Source organism: Ranitomeya variabilis, chromosome 5 (genome assembly GCF_051348905.1).
Source record: "Ranitomeya variabilis isolate aRanVar5 chromosome 5, aRanVar5.hap1, whole genome shotgun sequence".
In the NCBI taxonomy this organism is placed as follows: domain Eukaryota; kingdom Metazoa; phylum Chordata; class Amphibia; order Anura; family Dendrobatidae; genus Ranitomeya; species Ranitomeya variabilis.
The window spans coordinates 324,187,024-324,205,281 of record NC_135236.1 but is presented as its reverse complement, the minus strand read 5'-3'; the positions used below and the strand labels follow the sequence as shown (position 1 = coordinate 324,205,281).

The 18,258-nt window shown below is 43.0% G+C and overlaps 1 protein-coding gene across 8 annotated transcripts in view; it reads right to left on the bottom strand.

The window, feature by feature from the left end:
- Positions 1-18,258, bottom strand: part of PCLO (piccolo presynaptic cytomatrix protein) — a 732,405-nt gene that overhangs the window by 7,301 nt on the left and 706,846 nt on the right. For all 8 annotated transcript variants that reach the window (XM_077264661.1, XM_077264660.1, XM_077264664.1 and 5 more), the window contains one exon: positions 6,864-6,998. In XM_077264661.1, coding sequence (XP_077120776.1) covers positions 6,864-6,998 — 135 coding nt within the window. The remainder of the gene's footprint in view (positions 1-6,863; positions 6,999-18,258) is intronic.

The following is an 18,258-nucleotide window of genomic DNA, read 5'->3' as shown; positions in this document are numbered from 1 at the left end:
TATCTACAAACATACAAGGTGCCAAAAGGGACCTCCAATCATCATTCTACTTCATATCCAGATGGTCACTTGTTTTCAAGTGCATCTTTCCTTTTAAAAGAGTAGGTGCATGCATGTAACACCTCAGTACGTACTGTATGTAGGGCACACAATGAAATCATGAGCCACCAGAATATGCACAAATGTATGCATCACCACAAAACAATGCGTGGGTTGAGTGCATGTGCGATTACAACCAACATGCAAGCTCATAATGAAAATCAAAGGCAAAAAAAGAATACTCGTGAATTGGCATTTTCTGCAAAAACTGATGCTGTAGTTGATCATCCATAGTAAAAGAAGTACAATACTGACAGGCTTTTTGAAGGAAAGGTAGTGGTCTTACTTTCAAATAAGCATAAGTGCAAATCTATATAGGTAGTAAAGAGCAAAGGTACTCACCAAAGGACATAATCCATCTTATTTATGAAATTACAAGTATAAGGTCAGCAGAAGGTAAGGAGGTCAGAAGCATCACCCAACTATGGCCATTTTGCGTTAAATTACACTTCTACACTCTAGAAATACACAGGCCCATAGATGCATAATTGTGAAATGGCCGTACCTGGCTCATGCTACCTGCTTAACATCCCTGGGTTTCTGCTGATTTTATACTGTTAATTTTAATAAAGAAGATTTTAGTCTTTGATGAGTGGCTTCACCATTTGCTACGTTTATGGATTTACATAAAGATAATCATGTGTGCAACACAGGAGCAAACAACATACTCATGCCAAGAAGCAACATCCAGGTAAGCATTTGAGAACATGACCTCATGAATATATCAATGAATTTAATTTCAATCAAAACAGAGCACTAAATTATCTATTACAGCTGTAAATGAAGCTAACCATGGTGCTGAGTAGGGATGAGCAAACATGAACTGTGAACATCAGGTTTCATACCGGACACCTAGTGTCTATAGATGAACTCCTAGTGTAGTGACAATTGAGGTAAAAGTTTTTGGGGTTGATATCAGCTGTGTAATATCAGCTGGCATCAAGCCCAGGGAATAGTTATGGAGAGGTGTCTTTTAGACGCCCACATTACTAGCCTCGTATTAAAAAACAAAAGACACACAGGAAAAAAAAGTGTATTTGAATAAAGATTCCCCCACACATTCCCTGGTTCACCAATTTATTAATAAGAAAAAAAAAACAGCAGATCCGACATAATCCATTGTGGGTTCTCACAACATCCAGCAATTCTCTCTGAGAACGACACTCTATAGGTTACTAACGGTCATGTCTCAAAAGTGTTGTTGTAAGTAACATTATCGCTAGTAAGACATGACCGGCAGTGACCTATGGAGCCCTTTTCTAGAGGTTGCATAAGTGACTTGCGGTCATTTCTCACAGATGATAACATCAACAATGTATGTTAAAAAAAATACAGGGGACTAACATCATTTTTTAATTTTTTTATTAACAAGTACACTAAACTACACATGCAAGGCACTGCTCTAGTCCTACACTTGGACCTCTGCCTCCTGGTTAAAGATTATTCAAGACAGCAGCATTTTAACACTCGCTTCCGGCAAGCGCATCATAAATCCTGCCCATCGGTGACCACGCCACGTGATCGCGGGTCATTGATGGGTAGGCATGACAACCAGAGGTCTCAGCAGACCTCTATGGTTGTCACTGCTGAATTACTATGAGCGCCGCTCGGTGGTTGGAGCTCATAGCAAGTCAGCAATTCTGCTACATACAGGCGATCTGATCATTGCCTGTATGTAGCAAAGCAGATTGGATTATGGCAGCTTCTAGTCTCCCATGGAGACTATTGAAGCATGCCAGAAGTAAAAAAAAAAATGTTTTAAAAAATATTTAAAAAATTAAAAAATATATAAAAGCTCAACTCACTCCCCTTTCAAAATAAAACAATAAAAATAAATCAAAAGTACAACATATTTTGTATCCCCGTGTTCTATCCTCGATTTATCAATATAAGAAAAGAATTAACCGGATCGCTAAACGGCATGATGAGAAAAAAAGTCAAGAATTATTGTACTTGATTTTTCCTATGTATGTCCCTTTTCACATGTAAAGCGCCATGGAATAAATGGCACTATAATAATAAATAATAACAATAGTACCTGTCCCTTCTGTTTTTATTTCCTTTGCTGAAGGAGATGCAGGGCAATAACACAGTTATTAAACATAAATGTTTAATTTCTAGGACTTGTAGTGCCACCCAGCAAAGTAGCTATTGAGATAATTCCTGACTAAAGTAGAATTGCTCCCTGCTTATATCTATGGATGGGGCTGTCCTGTAATCAAACTTAGTGACAGAGCCAATTTGGTACTTAATGACCAAGAACATTTTTACAATTCTGACCACTGTCACTTTTTGAAGTTATAGCTCTAGAACACTTCAAAGTTTCCCACTGATTCTGAGAATGTTTTTTCATAACATATTGTACTTCATGTTAGTGGTAAAATTTCTTTGATATAACTTGTGTATATTTATGAAAAAAACAGAAAGTTGGAAAAAATGTTGAAATGTTTGCAATTTTCAAACTTTTAATTTTAGTACCCTTAAATCAGAGAGTGGTGTCACACAAAATAGTTAATAAATAACATTATCCACATGTCAACTTTACATCAGCACAATTTTGCTGAATTTTTTTGTTAGGATGTTATAAGAGTTAAAAGTTTACCAGCGATTTCTCATTTTTCCAACAAAATTTACAAAACCATTTTTAAAGGGACATCCTCACTTTTGAAGTGAGTTGGGGGGTCAATATAACAGAAAATACCCAAAACTGACACCATTCTAAAAAGTGCACCCTTCAAGGTGTGCAAAACCACATTCAAGAAGTTTAATAACCCTTCAGGTGCTCCACGAGAACTAAAGCAATGTGGAAGGAAAAAATGAACATTTTACTTTTTTTTACAAAAAAATTACTTTGGAAACATTTTTTTATTTTCACAAGGGTATCAGGAGAAAATGAACCAGAAAATTTGTTGTGCAACTTCTCCTGAGTACACCGATACCCCGTATGTGGAGGAAGGCACTGTTTGGGTGCATGGCAGGGCACGGAAGGGAGGGAGCACCATTTGACTTTTTGAACACAAAATTGTCTGGAATCAATGGTGGGCGCCATGTTGAGTTTGGAGACCCCCCTATGTACCTAAACAGTGGAAACCCCCAATTCTGGCTCCAACCCTGCCCCCAAACATCGCTAATCCCTAACCCTAGTCTTAACCCTAACCAAAATCCCAACCATAACCACAACCCTTACCCTAGCACAACCCTAACCCTAGCTGTAAACCAACCCTAACCCAAGCCTAACCCTAGCCCAATCCTAACCCTAGCCCAACCTTAACATTAGCTCTAGCTCCAACCCTTACCCTAGCCCCAACCCTAACCAAACCCTAACCCTAATGAAATGTAATGTAAATAGAAATTAAATATTTTTTTAATTTTATTATTTTTACCTTAGGGGGATGATAAAGGGGGGTCTGATTTACTATTTTTTTTATTTTGATCACTGTGATAGGGTCTATTACAGTGATTAAAGTGAACCAATAGGAAAAATTTCCTATTGTTGCTGGATGCCGGCTGGCAGATCTCAGCGGGCACACTGCGCATGCCCCAGCCATTTTCTTTCTGGAAAAATACATCGGCGGCCGGGGGACAGGACCGTATGATGCAGGAGGGTCCAGGGACACCGGAGGTACCAGGGGGGTTCCGGGGACCCTATTTATCTCTCCTCTGATGTGCTAAATGACATCAGAGGAGATAGAAATTAAATGGGAAATCTGACTTTTTTTGTGGCAACTGTTATTCCCTGAATAACGGTGATCACAACACTGGGGTTTGTAAAACTGACCCGAATCCCATTCTCTGGGGTCTTAGCTGGGGGATGCTATACGCTTATTTCTCAGTGCCGGCACTGAGGAATAAGTATCATTAACTGCCGCCATTAAAAAGGCGTATCGGCGGTCATTAAGGGGTTAAGACTGGTGCACAACACAGTATTTTCTATCGTCCAAAAGAATTGGTCCAATTATGCTAATCACGCTATAGTCAAACTCTGATCAGAGTTTGATTAGGGTGTGATCATAGTTTGATCCAATTTTCTAACATGAGAATACAGAAAAACAAATTTCACCGTCTTCTCCATTCTGTCAGTCTGTGAAAATCTGACTGCACCCAGATGTCATCCGAATACAGTCCAATGTTTCCCATGGGCTTATTGACTTGCATGACTGAGTGTGATCCAATAATCAGATCCAACTCATGCATGTGATTTTTTCTACAGAAGGAGCAGGACATGTGCACAGACCCCATAACACTGGTCCGAGTATGATCTGATGTTTTGTCATGTGCGCGAGCTCTTATAAATGCTCTTTATCTTATCCACACCTAAGTAATCAGCTCATACAGCTCTTCTGGTTATTCCTGTTTAAGACCTCAGCCCTTTTTCAGATTTCTCTACAAACCAATGATTTTGGCCCAATTTGTAAATGAAGAAGCAAGGAAAAAGATAGCTGTGTATTTGACCATTGTCTATTTTTCTCACAACTGTTGACCCTGTTATGTCTCCCCATATTGGATATTCTATAGAGCTGGGATATTAAGAGCGCTATTATTGTTAGGATCTGATAGGGTAGTGGACTACTTCTGGATTACTTTTACATAATTTAGTAAAGCACACATGGACAATGAAATGTGATACAGTGGAATTCACTTAAACAAGAAGACTGAGTTGAACAAGAAGTATATGTACCCTTTATGGTCCCTAGTTTATTTCTCTGCTGGTTCTAGTAATACATTTTTATATAACTGTGATGTGATAACTAAATTAAATTGCGCAAAAATAGCAATTCCAGCATTTTTTTTTTTTTTTTGGGGGGGGGGTGTTTTTACAGCGTTCATTATAAAATTGACTTGCAAATGTGATTGTCCAGGTCAGTATGATTATGGTGTTACCAAACATGCAAAGCTTTTTTAAGTGGTGAAAAAAATCTGGAAATTTATTAAAACATTTTTTATTTTGGTCATCATTTTTTGAGACTTACAACACTTTCAATTTTTGTTAGATGGGGCTGTGTGGGGGCTTGATTTTTGCACAATGTAATGATGTTTTCATTGATACCATATTGGGGTATATCTCATGTTTTGATTGCTTCTTTTTTTTTTTGCGGTGTTGCTGAAAAACCGTGATTCTCAAGTTTAGATGTATTTTCTCAATACAGTGTTTACTGATCGGGTTAATTCATTTTATATCTTGATAGATCGAACTTTTAGGGACATGAAGATACGACAGGTGAATATTTTGTAATTTATTTTTTATATATTTTTAATTTTTTTTTTTTTCACTTTTTGCAATATTTTCTAGTCCCCTTCAGAGATTGGAACCTGGGATGCTATAATTACTTATACTACATATAGTAATACTACAGTATTGCTGTACATAGCAAAAATCATAGTGTGAGTGTGCTATGAACGACAGCATCTACAGCTCTATTTATCACCCAGTGCTGCCAACTCGGCTTGACTACTCTTGAGGGATCAGTCAAACAGTAGGAGGTGGGCGGGGAATAGAGCTTGAGTGAAAGATGCTTCAAATCTACAGCTTCATTTGCATATCAATTCAAATGCTATTTTTTTAATACTGGAGGAACAGATTATCTAGATAAATATATTGCTGAACTTGTCTTGGAAGAGCTACCACAAGTAGTTGATGTAAAATACAATACTGATGTAAAATAGTGACCAAATACTGAACGTGTGAACGTGGCCTATAGTCTGTCTCATTTCTGAAATCTTTCAATTATAGGCTGAAGTAAAACAACTCAATATCACTTCCTTTCCCAATTCAAGCGCCGGGTCTTTGCCACTGTCCTCATCTCAGTTGTTTGGCTAAGGGTACTGTCACACATTGGCACTTTGGTCGCTACGACGGTACTATCCGTGACGTTCCAGCGATATCCATACGATATCGCTGTGTCTGACACGCAGCAGCGATCAGGGACCCTGCTGAGAATCGTACGTCGTAGCAGATCGTTTGGAACTTTCTTTCGTCGCTGGATCTCCCGCTGTCATCGCTGGATCGTTGTGTGTGACAGCGATCCAGCGATGCGTTAGCTTGTAACCAGGGTAAACATCGGGTTACTAAGCGCAGGGCCGCACTTAGTAACCCGATGTTTATCGTGGTTACCAGCGTAAAAGTAAAAAAAAACAAACACTACATACTCACATTCCGGTGTCTGTCCCCCGGCGTTCTGCTTCTCTGTACTGTGAGCGCCGGCCGGCCGGAAAGCGAGCACAGCGGTGACGTCACCGCTGTGCTTTCCGGCTGGCAGACACAGTGCAGAGAAGCAGAACGCCGGGGGACAGACACCGGAATGTAAGTATGTAGTGTTTGTTTTTTTTACATTTACGCTGGTAACCACGGTAAACATCAGGTTACTAAGCGCGGCCCTGCACTTAGTAACCCGATGTTTACCCTGGTTACCCGGGGATTTCGGCATCGTTGGTCGCTGGAGAGCTGACTGTGTGACAGCTCCCCAGCGACCACACAACCACTTGCCAACGATCACGGCCAGGTCGTATCGCTGGTCGTGATCGTTGGTAAATCGTTTAGTGTGACAGTACCCTAACATTACTGCTAATCAATTAACTCAGCGGCTTTGTTGACAGCACAAGCTGCTGAGTTCACTGATTGCCTGAATCACTTTCGATGTCAGCGCTTCAGACAAACAATAGGGACTGCGGCAACATTATGTGCCAGATCAGTAGTGTAATACTTATTTTTCTATAGCCACTGAGACCAAAAAAGTGAGCAGCCCTTTTAGAATTTCTTCATTTACCTGGCAGATGATCCGGAGACTTAAATTTATATGTAATATTCCTGCATTGTAGAATCTCCACAATCAGCTGCTCTCCATCTGTCTTCATTTCTTTTTTCAGGGCAATTTTGATTTCACCCATGACCTGGGTTTTACCTGGAAAGGAATAAAATAAGATAACAATAAGAATATGTTTTAATTCTTTTCACATGTTGCTTGAACCATAAAAAACTGTGCTACTAAACTGTGACCTATAATTTTCTGCAACTTTCTCCAATATATGAGATACGAATAAGCTTGGCTTAAAGCCTTGTGAAGAAAGTATGGTAAATGATTTGTTTATGGCCTATCTTGATGAGAAATTGCACAATAACTAAGAACCATTGCTCTGAGCTACAACTTGAAAAAATAAATCAAGCTGTTCAAATCCTCAACAAGCTTGAATGAATTAACGTTTCCATGGTGAGACATTTTCTATTTACTGCCACCATAAGCAGTAAACTATATAAGTGATAATATTCCTCATGCTGTGATAAAAGGACAAAATATACTCTTGAATGCATTTGCATTTTTTTTAACCCCAGTTTAAAGCTGTAATATTTAGATATGAAAAGAAACTCAAAGTAAAGTATGTATAAGGTCATGTTTTTTTTGTTCTATATTTGTTTTGTTATAATTGCACCTTACGACACAAAGAAGCCTTCACCCCACCCTACCACCAGCACATGGTACAGCTGTTGTACATGACATTAAACAAAACAATATAAGTAGTGAAGCATTATGTCTGCAAACCAATGCACACATCTGTCATCAAAGGCAAACTGGCTAATGCATGTCACACAGTGCAACTGGATACAGTGCTTACATCAACCTAGACAGGCTCATATAATATATTTATGTGACTTTAGTCTACATGCAAGGGACCTATTGTAGTGGCTGACTGTTGACCATATGTGCATTAAGTTGGTTAACATCTTCCATAAACCCAGAGGAATCAACATCAATAAATAAACTAATATTACAGTAATATTATGACCACAATGATTTTGGTGCTAAGGATGTCTGAATGGTTTTATATTGAGTTTATGGCGCTGATTAAGAATATGACTTCAGTTTTGCCAGATTGGCTTTAGTTTCTGAGATATTAAATAGTTAATTAATTATAGTAGAATTCTGGCTTCAAAATGTCACTTTTATAGCATTGTAAGCCTGCAAGCTGAAATACCAAAAAAAATATATGGGATATTTCATTACCTACAACACTGTTAAAGAGTCAAAAGACAGACCAAAATACCAAAATCTATTGCATTTGTTATCACACACAAGTAGGGGAATGCATTGTTATCATGGATGAATTATCTCAAAACCTAGAACCAATTCAGCAAAAGTAATGGGCTTTCTGAATTCAGCATCCTCAAAATACAATAAATACATTCAATAAACTTTTAGCACCTGAAAAAAAAAAAATGTAGACATTTGTAATAGTTTGGGCTTACATGTTTCGAGCAACTGGCCAAACTACATTTTCTAAAAACTTGTTGAAGACCATGCACCACAAATACACCTGCACGTAGTCAGAGACAAGCCAGAAGTCAGAACCAAATGGGAGCGCGTTATCCAAAATGTGAGACTTAAGAAGAACTCTGGGTACAAGCCAGAGAGTCAAAGCTGGTCGGGGAATGTGGTATCAGAGACGGAAAATAAGAGGCGGGGTTAAGAGATCAGGCCGAGCCATACACTGTAGGGAAACAACCAGATGAACACTAAATCAGGGATAGGGAACAGGTCTAATAAAAATACAGGAAGTCAGAGGCAGAAGGATCTCCAGAGTAAACAGGTCAGCTGCTCTAGCCTGGAAGCATGAACTATCACTGATGCTGACCAGAAGACTGCAGAGGACTTAAAAAGCCCTGCCAGCTCCAAAACGAGGCCGAGGGGATTAACCCCCGCATGACCAGTCCAGAGAGATGATAGCAGAAAATAAACCCCAAACGATCATGACAGTACCCCCTCTCAATGGGGGGGCCACAGGAACCCCAGGCTTCCCTGGACAATGAGCATGAAAGGCCTGGACCAACCGATCTGCATGGACTAAACCTGCTGGCACCCAAGACCGGTCCTCAGAACTGTAAACTTAACAATGGACCAAGTACTGAAGTGAACGGAGGAACATATGAGAATCCACCACCTATTCCACCTCATACTCCGTCTTGCCATCCACCACAACAGGCGGCGGCTGCGAGGGACACTCACCTGAGGAAGTCACTGACGGCTTCAAAAGCACCTTACGGAACACATTGGGGATCCGCAACGAAAGAGGCAAGCGCAGGCAAAAGGCCACAGGATTAACCACCTCTAAAATTTCATAAGGGCCAATAAACTTGGGACCCAACTTAGCAGAGGGAATCCTCAATCTTACATTCTTAGTGGATAACCATACCTTATCCTCCACCTGATAAGCCAGCCCCGCAGAATGTTGGTTATCCGCAAAAAAATTATATTTGCCCTTAGCCTCCCCAATGTTTCTCTGAACCTCCCTCAAGACCTCCCCCAACAGCAGAAAGGCTGAATCAGCCCTTGGACATCCCGAATCCATCTGGGAAAACTCGCCAAAAGTGAGGGTGAAACCCATAGCTGCAGAAGAAAAGGGATGTGCCAGTGGACTGATTCACATGATTATTGAAAGCAAATTCTGCCATGGGTACCGCAGAGCACTAATCATCCTGTCCAGATGTGGCAAGACACCATAATATCTGCTCCAAAGACTGATTGGTCCTTTCAGTCTGACCCTTGGTCTCAGAATGGTAGGCCGATGAAAAGGTCAGACTGATACTCAGTCTTTTACAAAAAGCCCTCCAGAATTTTGCCACAAATTGCACCCCTCTATCAGACACCACACTGACAGGCACACCATGCAATCGGACAACATGCTCAATGAATAGTTTTGATAGAGTCTCAGCATTAGGGAGGCCTGCCAAAGGTACACAATGCACCTTTTTACTGAACATATCAACAACTACCCAGATCACAGTTTTGCCATTAGAGGGGGGATAGGTGATAAAATCCATGGACAGATGAGTCCATGGTCTATCTGGAATTGGCAGTGGCACCAATTTCCCAGCCGGCCAGTTATGGGGTTTTTTGTGTGGGCACATGTTTCACAGGAGGACACAAACCCAGTGACGTCAGAAGCCAATGAGGGCCACCAAAACAGCCTAGTGATGGCTTTACGCATGGCCGAGATTCCATGATGCCTACTCAGAGCTGAGTCATGGAACTCCCGAAGCACCCTTAATCGATACTGAACAGGCACAAAGAGCTTATTATCAGGTATGGATGAAGGAGCAAGAGATTGGGCTTCACAAATCTCTCGTTCCAATGCCGAAGACACAGCAACCACCACACTGCACTGAAGACTGGAGGAAGGAGGTTCAGGAGGTGATATTGGATCTGGGCTATGAGACAAAGCATCAGCCTTCATATTCTGGGACCCTGGTCTGAAAGTAATAAAAAACTGAAATAGGGAAAAAAGTGACCACCTGTTGTGAATTCCGTTCTCGGGCTCCCTCCTGTGGTCGTGAATGGTACTTTGGTGAGTTCTGTCCTTGGGCACCCTCTGGTGGCTTTGAGTGGAACTGCTGATCTTTGAGGTTGGCTTTCTCAGCTGCCCTCGTTTATTGCTGCTGCTGGCTTCCCTATTTAACTCTGCCCAGGTCGTTAGTTCATGCCAGCTGTCAATGTCTCAGTACTGGTTCAGATCTCTCTTGGATTTCTCAGATGACCTGTCTACTCCAGCAGAAGCTAAGTCCTTGCTAGTCATTTGCTGTTCATCGGTTTTTGAATATATTTTTCAGTACATGCTATGTTTCAGTCCAGCCTGCTATTATGATATTTCCTTGCTAGCTGGAAGCTCTGGTGGTGCAGAGCTGCACCTCCACACCGTGAGTCGGTGTGGGGGTCTTTTTGCACACTCTGCGTGGTTTTTGTAGTTTTTTATACTGACCGCATAGTTCCCTTTCCTATCCTCTGTCTATCTAGTGAAGATTTGTCCTCCTTTGCTAAAATCTGTTTCATTCCTGTGTTTGTCACTTCCCTCTTAACTCACAGTTAATATTTGTGGGGGGCTACCTTTACTTTGGGGAATTTCTCTGAGGCAAGGTAGGCTGCTATTTCTATCTTTAGGGGTAGTTAGCTCTTAGGCTGTGAAGAGGCGTCTAGGGAGAGTTAGGTACGCTCCACGGCTATTTCTAGTGTGTGTGATAGGATTAGGGATTGTGGTCAGTAGAGTTACCTCCTCCTCAGAGCTTGTCCCAGGTTTTCTGTTTTAACCATCAGGTCACTTCGGGTGCTCCTAACCACCAGGTCCATAACACCACCTTGCCTGTCTCGGAGTTAAATGTTTGGCGGACTCAATGTAAGACAGGTTCTTGTGATCAGTAATGGAAATGATACGATGGACAGCCCCCTCCAAAAAATGCCTTTATTCTTCAAATGCCAATTTAATGGCCAATAGCTCCCAGACACCAGAGGAGAGCAGAGGAAAATTTTCTAGAAAAGAAGGCACAGTGTCTTAAGTTAGTCAATGTGGTGGGCCCTGGAGACAACACAGCCACCACTCCCACTTCTAAGGCATCCACCTCTACAATAAATGGTTTAGACAAATCAGGTTGAACCAATACAGGGGTAGTCATGAAACAGTTCTTCAAGGAAGAAAACGCTGCCACAGCTGGAGCTGACCAGTTCTTGAGATCATCACCCTTGCAGGTTAAATCAGTGAGGGGTTTGACCACCTGAGAAAACCCCTTAATTAATTTTCTAGAATAATTAGAGAAACCCAGAAAATGCTGAAGACTTTTGAGATCTCTGGGTTGCACCCAATCCACAATAGCCTGTACCTTCCTAGGGTCCATGCGAAACCCCTCAGCAGACAAAATGACCCCAAGGAAGGACAATTCTTGAGCAAAAAATTAACACTTGTGTGGTTTAGCAAATAGTCAGTTCTCCCTAAGCCTCAGACAAAGCACCCAGAGGTGGCTCATGTGACTCTGTTTGACAGAAGAATATATGAGGATGTCATCCAAATAAACTACCATGAAACGCCCAATAAAATCTGAGAAAACATGATTCATGAAATTCCAGAACACTGCTAGCGTGTTCATCAGGTTAAAAGGCATAACCAAATTCTCAAACAAACCCTCAGAGGTGAGAAAAGCAGTTTTCCACTCATCCCCCTCATGCATACAGATGAGATTGTATGTTCCCCTGAGGTCCAACTTAGAGAACCACCTGGCCCCTGAAAATTGATGGTTCAATTTGGGTATAAGTGGGAGGGGATAAGTGTTTCTTATAGTGATTTTAATCAGTTCTCGAAAATCGAGGCATGGGCATAAACCACCATCCTTTTTCTTCACAAAAAAGAACCACCACAGGAGAGACAGATGGCTGAATGTGCCCTTTACAGAGGCTTTCAGAGATATACTCCTTCAAAGTGGCCCGTTCAGGGCCGGAAAGGTTGTATAGACGGGCTTTGGGCAATTTGGCACTGGTAACTGTTGTGATTTTGCTTTTTGCTCCCTCTAGTGGTCATTAGTGATTTGACTCTGGAGCGTCTGTCTTTTTCTATATCCTCACCTGGGCCGTTAGTTCAGGGGCATTGCTATATAAGCTCCCTGGACCTTCAGTTCAATGCCTGGCATCGTTGAAATCAGAGCTAATCTTTTGTGCTCTTGTCCTCTGATCCTGGTTCCTGTTTTTCAAGCTAAGTCTGCTTCTTTGCTTTTTGCTTTTGTTTTGTTTGGTATTTTTGTCCAGCTTGTTCCTATCTGTATCCTGACCTTTGCTGGAAGCTCTAGGGGGCTGGTGTTCTCCCCCCGGACCGTTAGACGGTTCGGGGGTTCTTGAATCTCCAGCGTGGATTTTTATAGGGTTTTTGTTGACCAGATAAGTTATCTTGCTATATTCTGCTATTAGTAAGCTGGCCTCTCTTTGCTGAACCTAGTTCATTTCTGTGTTTGTCATTTCCTCTTACCTCATCGTTATTATTTGTGGGGGGCTTGTATCTTGCTTTGGGGTCCCTTTCTCTGGAGGCAAGAGAGGTCTTTGTTTTCTTCTCCTAGGGGTAGTTAGATTCTCCGGCTGGCGCGAGTCATCTAGCGATCACCGTAGGCATGATCCCCGGCTACTTCTAGTGTTGGCGTTAGGAGTAGCTATTTGGTCAACCCAGTTACCACAGCCCTATGAGCTGGATTTTTGTATCTTGCAGACTTACACGTTCCTCTGAGACCCTGTCCACTGGGGTCATAACAGTATGCCAGGCCAGTATTAAATGTTTAATGCATTGCAGAAGTGGGATTATAAGAAAGAAAATTTTGAGTTTTTTTTTTTCCTCTCTCATTTTTTTTTTCTTTTCCCCTTTACCTCAGAGTGGCTTAAGCTTGCTGCAGACATGAATGTCCAGACCTTGATTACAAGTGTGGACCAGCTTGCCGCTCGTGTGCAGGGTATACAAGATTATGTTACCAGAAATCCTAGGTCTGAACCCAAGATTCCGATTCCTGAACTGTTTTCAGGAGACCGATTTAAGTTTAGGAATTTCAGGAATAATTGTAAATTATTTTTGTCCCTGAAACCTTGTTCGTCTGGAGACTCTGCTCAACAAGTAAAAATTGTTATTTCATTCTTACGGGGTGACCCTCAGGATTGGGCTTTTTCGTTGGCGCCAGGAGATCCGGCATTGGCTGATATTGATGCGTTTTTTCTGGCGCTCGGTTTACTTTATGAGGAACCCAATCTTGAGATTCAGGCAGAGAAAGCCTTGCTGGCTATGTCTCAGGGCCAGGACGAGGCTGAGGTGTATTGCCAAAAATTTCGGAAATGGTCCGTGCTGACACATTGGAACGAGTGTGCACTGGCCGCTAATTTTAGAAATGGCCTTTCTGAGGCCATTAAGAATGTTATGGTGGGTTTTCCCATTCCCACAGGTCTGAATGATACCATGTCCCTGGCTATTCAAATTGACCGGCGGTTGCGGGAGCGCAAAACCGCAAATTCCCTCATGTTGTTGTCTGAACAGACACCTGATGTGATGCAATGTGATAGAAAAACCGCAAATTCCCTCATGGTGTTGTCTGAACGGACACCTGATTTGATGCAATGTGATAGAATCCTGACTAGAAATGAGAGGAAAATTCATAGACGCCGGAATGGCTTGTGCTACTACTGTGGTGATTCTACACATGTTATCTCAGCATGCTCTAAACGTATATCTAAGGTTGTTAGTCCTGTCACCGTTGGTAATTTGCATCCTAAGTTTATTCTGTCTGTAACTTTGATTTGCTCACTGTCATCTTATCCTGTCATGGCGTTTGTAGATTCAGGTGCTGCCCTGAGTCTTATGGATCTCTCATTTGCTAAGCGCTGTGGTTTTATTCTTGAACCATTAGAAAATCCTATCCCTCTTAGGGTTATTGATGCTATGCCATTGGCAGAAAATAAGCCGCAGTATTGGACACAGGTTACCATGTGCATGACTCCTGAACACCGCGAGGTGATACGTTTTCTCGTTCTACATAAAATGCATGATTTGGTTGTTTTGGGGCTGCCATGGTTACAGACCCATAATCCAGTCCTTGACTGGAAGGCTATGTCAGTGTCTAGTTGGGGCTGTCGTGGTATTCATGAGGATTCCCTGCCTGTGTCTATTGCTTCTTCTACGCCTTCGGAAGTTCCGGAGTACTTGTCTGATTATCAGGATGTCTTTAGCGAGTCCAGGTCCAGTGCATTGCCTCCTCATAGGGACTGTGACTGTGCAATAGATTTGATTCCAGGCAGTAAGTTTCCTAAGGGAAGACTGTTTAATCTGTCGATACCTGAACATACCGCTATGCGTTCATATATCAAGGAGTCTCTGGAGAAAGGACACATCCGTCCGTCTTCTTCCCCTCTTGGTGCGGGATTCTTTTTTGTGGCTAAAAAGGACGGATCTTTGAGGCCTTGTATTGACTATCGGCTTTTAAATAAGATCACTGTCAAATTTCAGTATCCTTTGCCGCTGTTGTCTGACTTGTTTGCCCGGATTAAAGGTGCCAAGTGGTTTACCAAGATAGACCTTCGTGGTGCGTACAACCTTGTGCGCATTAAGCAAGGGGATGAATGGAAAACCGCATTCAATACGCCCGAAGGTCATTTTGAGTACTTGGTGATGCCTTTTGGGCTCTCTAATGCCCCTTCAGTTTTTCAGTCCTTTATGCATGACATTTTCCGGAACTATCTGGATAAATTTCTGATCGTTTATCTGGATGATATTCTGTTTTTTTCTGATAATTGGGACTCGCATGTGGAGCAGGTCAGGATGGTCTTTAAAATTTTGCGTGAAAATTCTTTGTTTGTCAAGGGCTCAAAGTGTCTTTTTGGTGTACAGAAGGTTCCCTTTTTGGGGTTCATTTTTTCCCCTTCTGCTGTGGAGATGGACCCAGTCAAGGTCCGAGCTATTCTTGATTGGACTCAGCCCTCGTCAGTTAAGAGTCTTCAGAAGTTCTTGGGTTTCGCTAACTTCTACCGTCGTTTTATCGCTAACTTTTCTAGCATTGTGAAACCTTTGACGGATATGACCAAGAAGGGCTCCGATGTGGTTAATTGGGCTCCTGCTGCCGTGGAGGCTTTCCAGGAGTTGAAACGTCGGTTTACTTCGGCGCCTGTTTTGTGCCAGCCTGATGTCTCGCTTCCCTTTCAAGTTGAGGTGGATGCTTCAGAGATTGGAGCAGGGGCCGTTTTGTCGCAGAGAGGCCCTGGTTGCTCTGTTATGAGACCTTGCGCCTTTTTCTCTAGGAAGTTTTCGCCTGCGGAGCGAAATTATGATGTGGGCAATCGGGAGTTGTTGGCCATGAAATGGGCATTTGAGGAGTGGCGTCATTGGCTCGAGGGTGCTAAGCATCGTGTGGTGGTCTTGACTGATCACAAAAATCTGATGTATCTCGAGTCTGCTAAACGCCTGAATCCTAGACAGGCCCGCTGGTCATTGTTTTTCTCCCGTTTTGACTTTGTTGTCTCGTGTTTACCAGGTTCAAAGAATGTGAAGGCCGATGCTCTTTCCAGGAGCTTTGTGCCTGATGCTCCTGGAGTCGCTGAACCTGTTGGTATTCTTAAGGATGGTATTATCTTGTCAGCTATTTCTCCAGATCTGCGACGTGTGTTGCAGAGATTTCAGGCTGATAGGCCTGATTCTTGTCCACCTGACAGACTGTTTGTGCCTGATAAGTGGACCAGCAGAGTCATTTCCGAGGTTCATTCCTCGGTGTTGGCAGGTCACCCAGGAATTTTTGGCACCAGAAATCTGGTGGCCAGATCCTTTTGGTGGCCTTCCTTGTCTAGGGATGTGCGGTCATTTGTACAGTCCTGTGGGACTTGTGCTCGAGCTAAGCCTTGCTGTTCTCGTGCCAGCGGGTTGCTCTTGCCCTTGCCTGTCCCTAAGAGACCTTGGACACATATCTCCATGGATTTCATTTCTGATCTTCCGGTGTCTCAGGGCATGTCTGTTATCTGGGTGATATGTGATCGCTTCTCCAAGATGGTCCATTTGGTTCCTTTGCCTAAGCTGCCTTCCTCTTCCAATCTGGTTCCTGTGTTTTTCCAGAACGTGGTTCGTTTGCACGGCATCCCTGAGAATATTGTGTCAGACAGAGGATCCCAGTTCGTTTCCAGATTCTGGCGATCCTTTTGTAGTAGGATGGGCATTGACTTGTCGTTTTCGTCTGCTTTCCATCCTCAGACTAATGGACAGACGGAGCGAACTAATCAGACTTTGGAGGCTTATTTGAGGTGTTTTGTCTCTGCTGATCAGGACGATTGGGTGACCTTCTTGCCGTTAGCTGAGTTTGCCCTTAATAATCGGGCTAGTTCCGCCACCTTGGTTTCGCCGTTTTTCTGCAACTCTGGTTTCCACCCTCGTTTTTCTTCGGGTCATGTGGAACCTTCTGACTGCCCTGGGGTGGATTCTGTGGTGGATAGGTTGCAGCGGATCTGGAATCTTGTGGTGGACAACTTGAAGTTGTCACAGGAGAGGGCTCAGCGCTTTGCCAACCGCCGCCGCGGTGTGGGTCCCCGACTACGTGTTGGGGATTTGGTGTGGCTTTCTTCCCGCTTTGTTCCTATGAAGGTTTCCTCTCCCAAATTTAAACCTCGTTTTATTGGTCCTTACAAGATATTGGAAATTCTTAATCCTGTATCCTTTCGCCTGGATCTTCCTGTGTCGTTTGCTATCCACAACGTGTTTCATAGGTCCTTGTTGCGGCGGTACGTTGTGCCTGTGGTTCCTTCTGCTGAGCCTCCTGCTCCGGTGTTGGTTGAGGGCGAGTTGGAGTACGTGGTGGAGAAGATCTTGGATTCTCGTCTCTCCAGGCGGAGGCTTCAGTACCTGGTCAAGTGGAAGGGCTATGGTCAGGAAGATAATTCCTGGGTGGTCGCCTCTGATGTTCATGCGGCCGATTTAGTTCGTGCCTTTCACGCCGCTCATCCTGATCGCCCTGGTGGTCGTGGTGAGGGTTCGGTGACCCCTCACTAAGGGGGGGGTGCTGTTGTGATTTTGCTTTTTGCTCCCTCTAGTGGTCATTAGTGTTTTGACTCTGGAGCGTCTGTCTTTTTCTATATCCTCACCTGGGCCGTTAGTTCAGGGGCATTGCTATATAAGCTCCCTGGACCTTCAGTTCAATGCCTGGCATCGTTGAAATCAGAGCTAATCTTTTGTGCTCTTGTCCTCTGATCCTGGTTCCTGTTTTTCAAGCTAAGTCTGCTTCTTTGCTTTTTGCTTTTGTTTTGTTTGGTATTTTTGTCCAGCTTGTTCCTATCTGTATCCTGACCTTTGCTGGAAGCTCTAGGGGGCTGGTGTTCTCCCCCCGGACCGTTAGACGGTTCGGGGGTTCTTGAATCTCCAGCGTGGATTTTTATAGGGTTTTTGTTGACCAGATAAGTTATCTTGCTATATTCTGCTATTAGTAAGCTGGCCTCTCTTTGCTGAACCTAGTTCATTTCTGTGTTTGTCATTTCCTCTTACCTCACCGTTATTATTTGTGGGGGGCTTGTATCTTGCTTTGGGGTCCCTTTCTCTGGAGGCAAGAGAGGTCTTTGTTTTCTTCTCCTAGGGGTAGTTAGATTCTCCGGCTGGCGCGAGTCATCTAGCGATCACCGTAGGCATGATCCCCGGCTACTTCTAGTGTTGGCGTTAGGAGTAGCTATTTGGTCAACCCAGTTACCACAGCCCTATGAGCTGGATTTTTGTATCTTGCAGACTTACACGTTCCTCTGAGACCCTGTCCACTGGGGTCATAACAGGTAACAAGATCAAGAGCACAATTGAATGGGCAGTGTGGTGGTAGACCCTCAGCCTCCTTTTCAGAGAACACATCCTCAAAGTTCTTCAGGT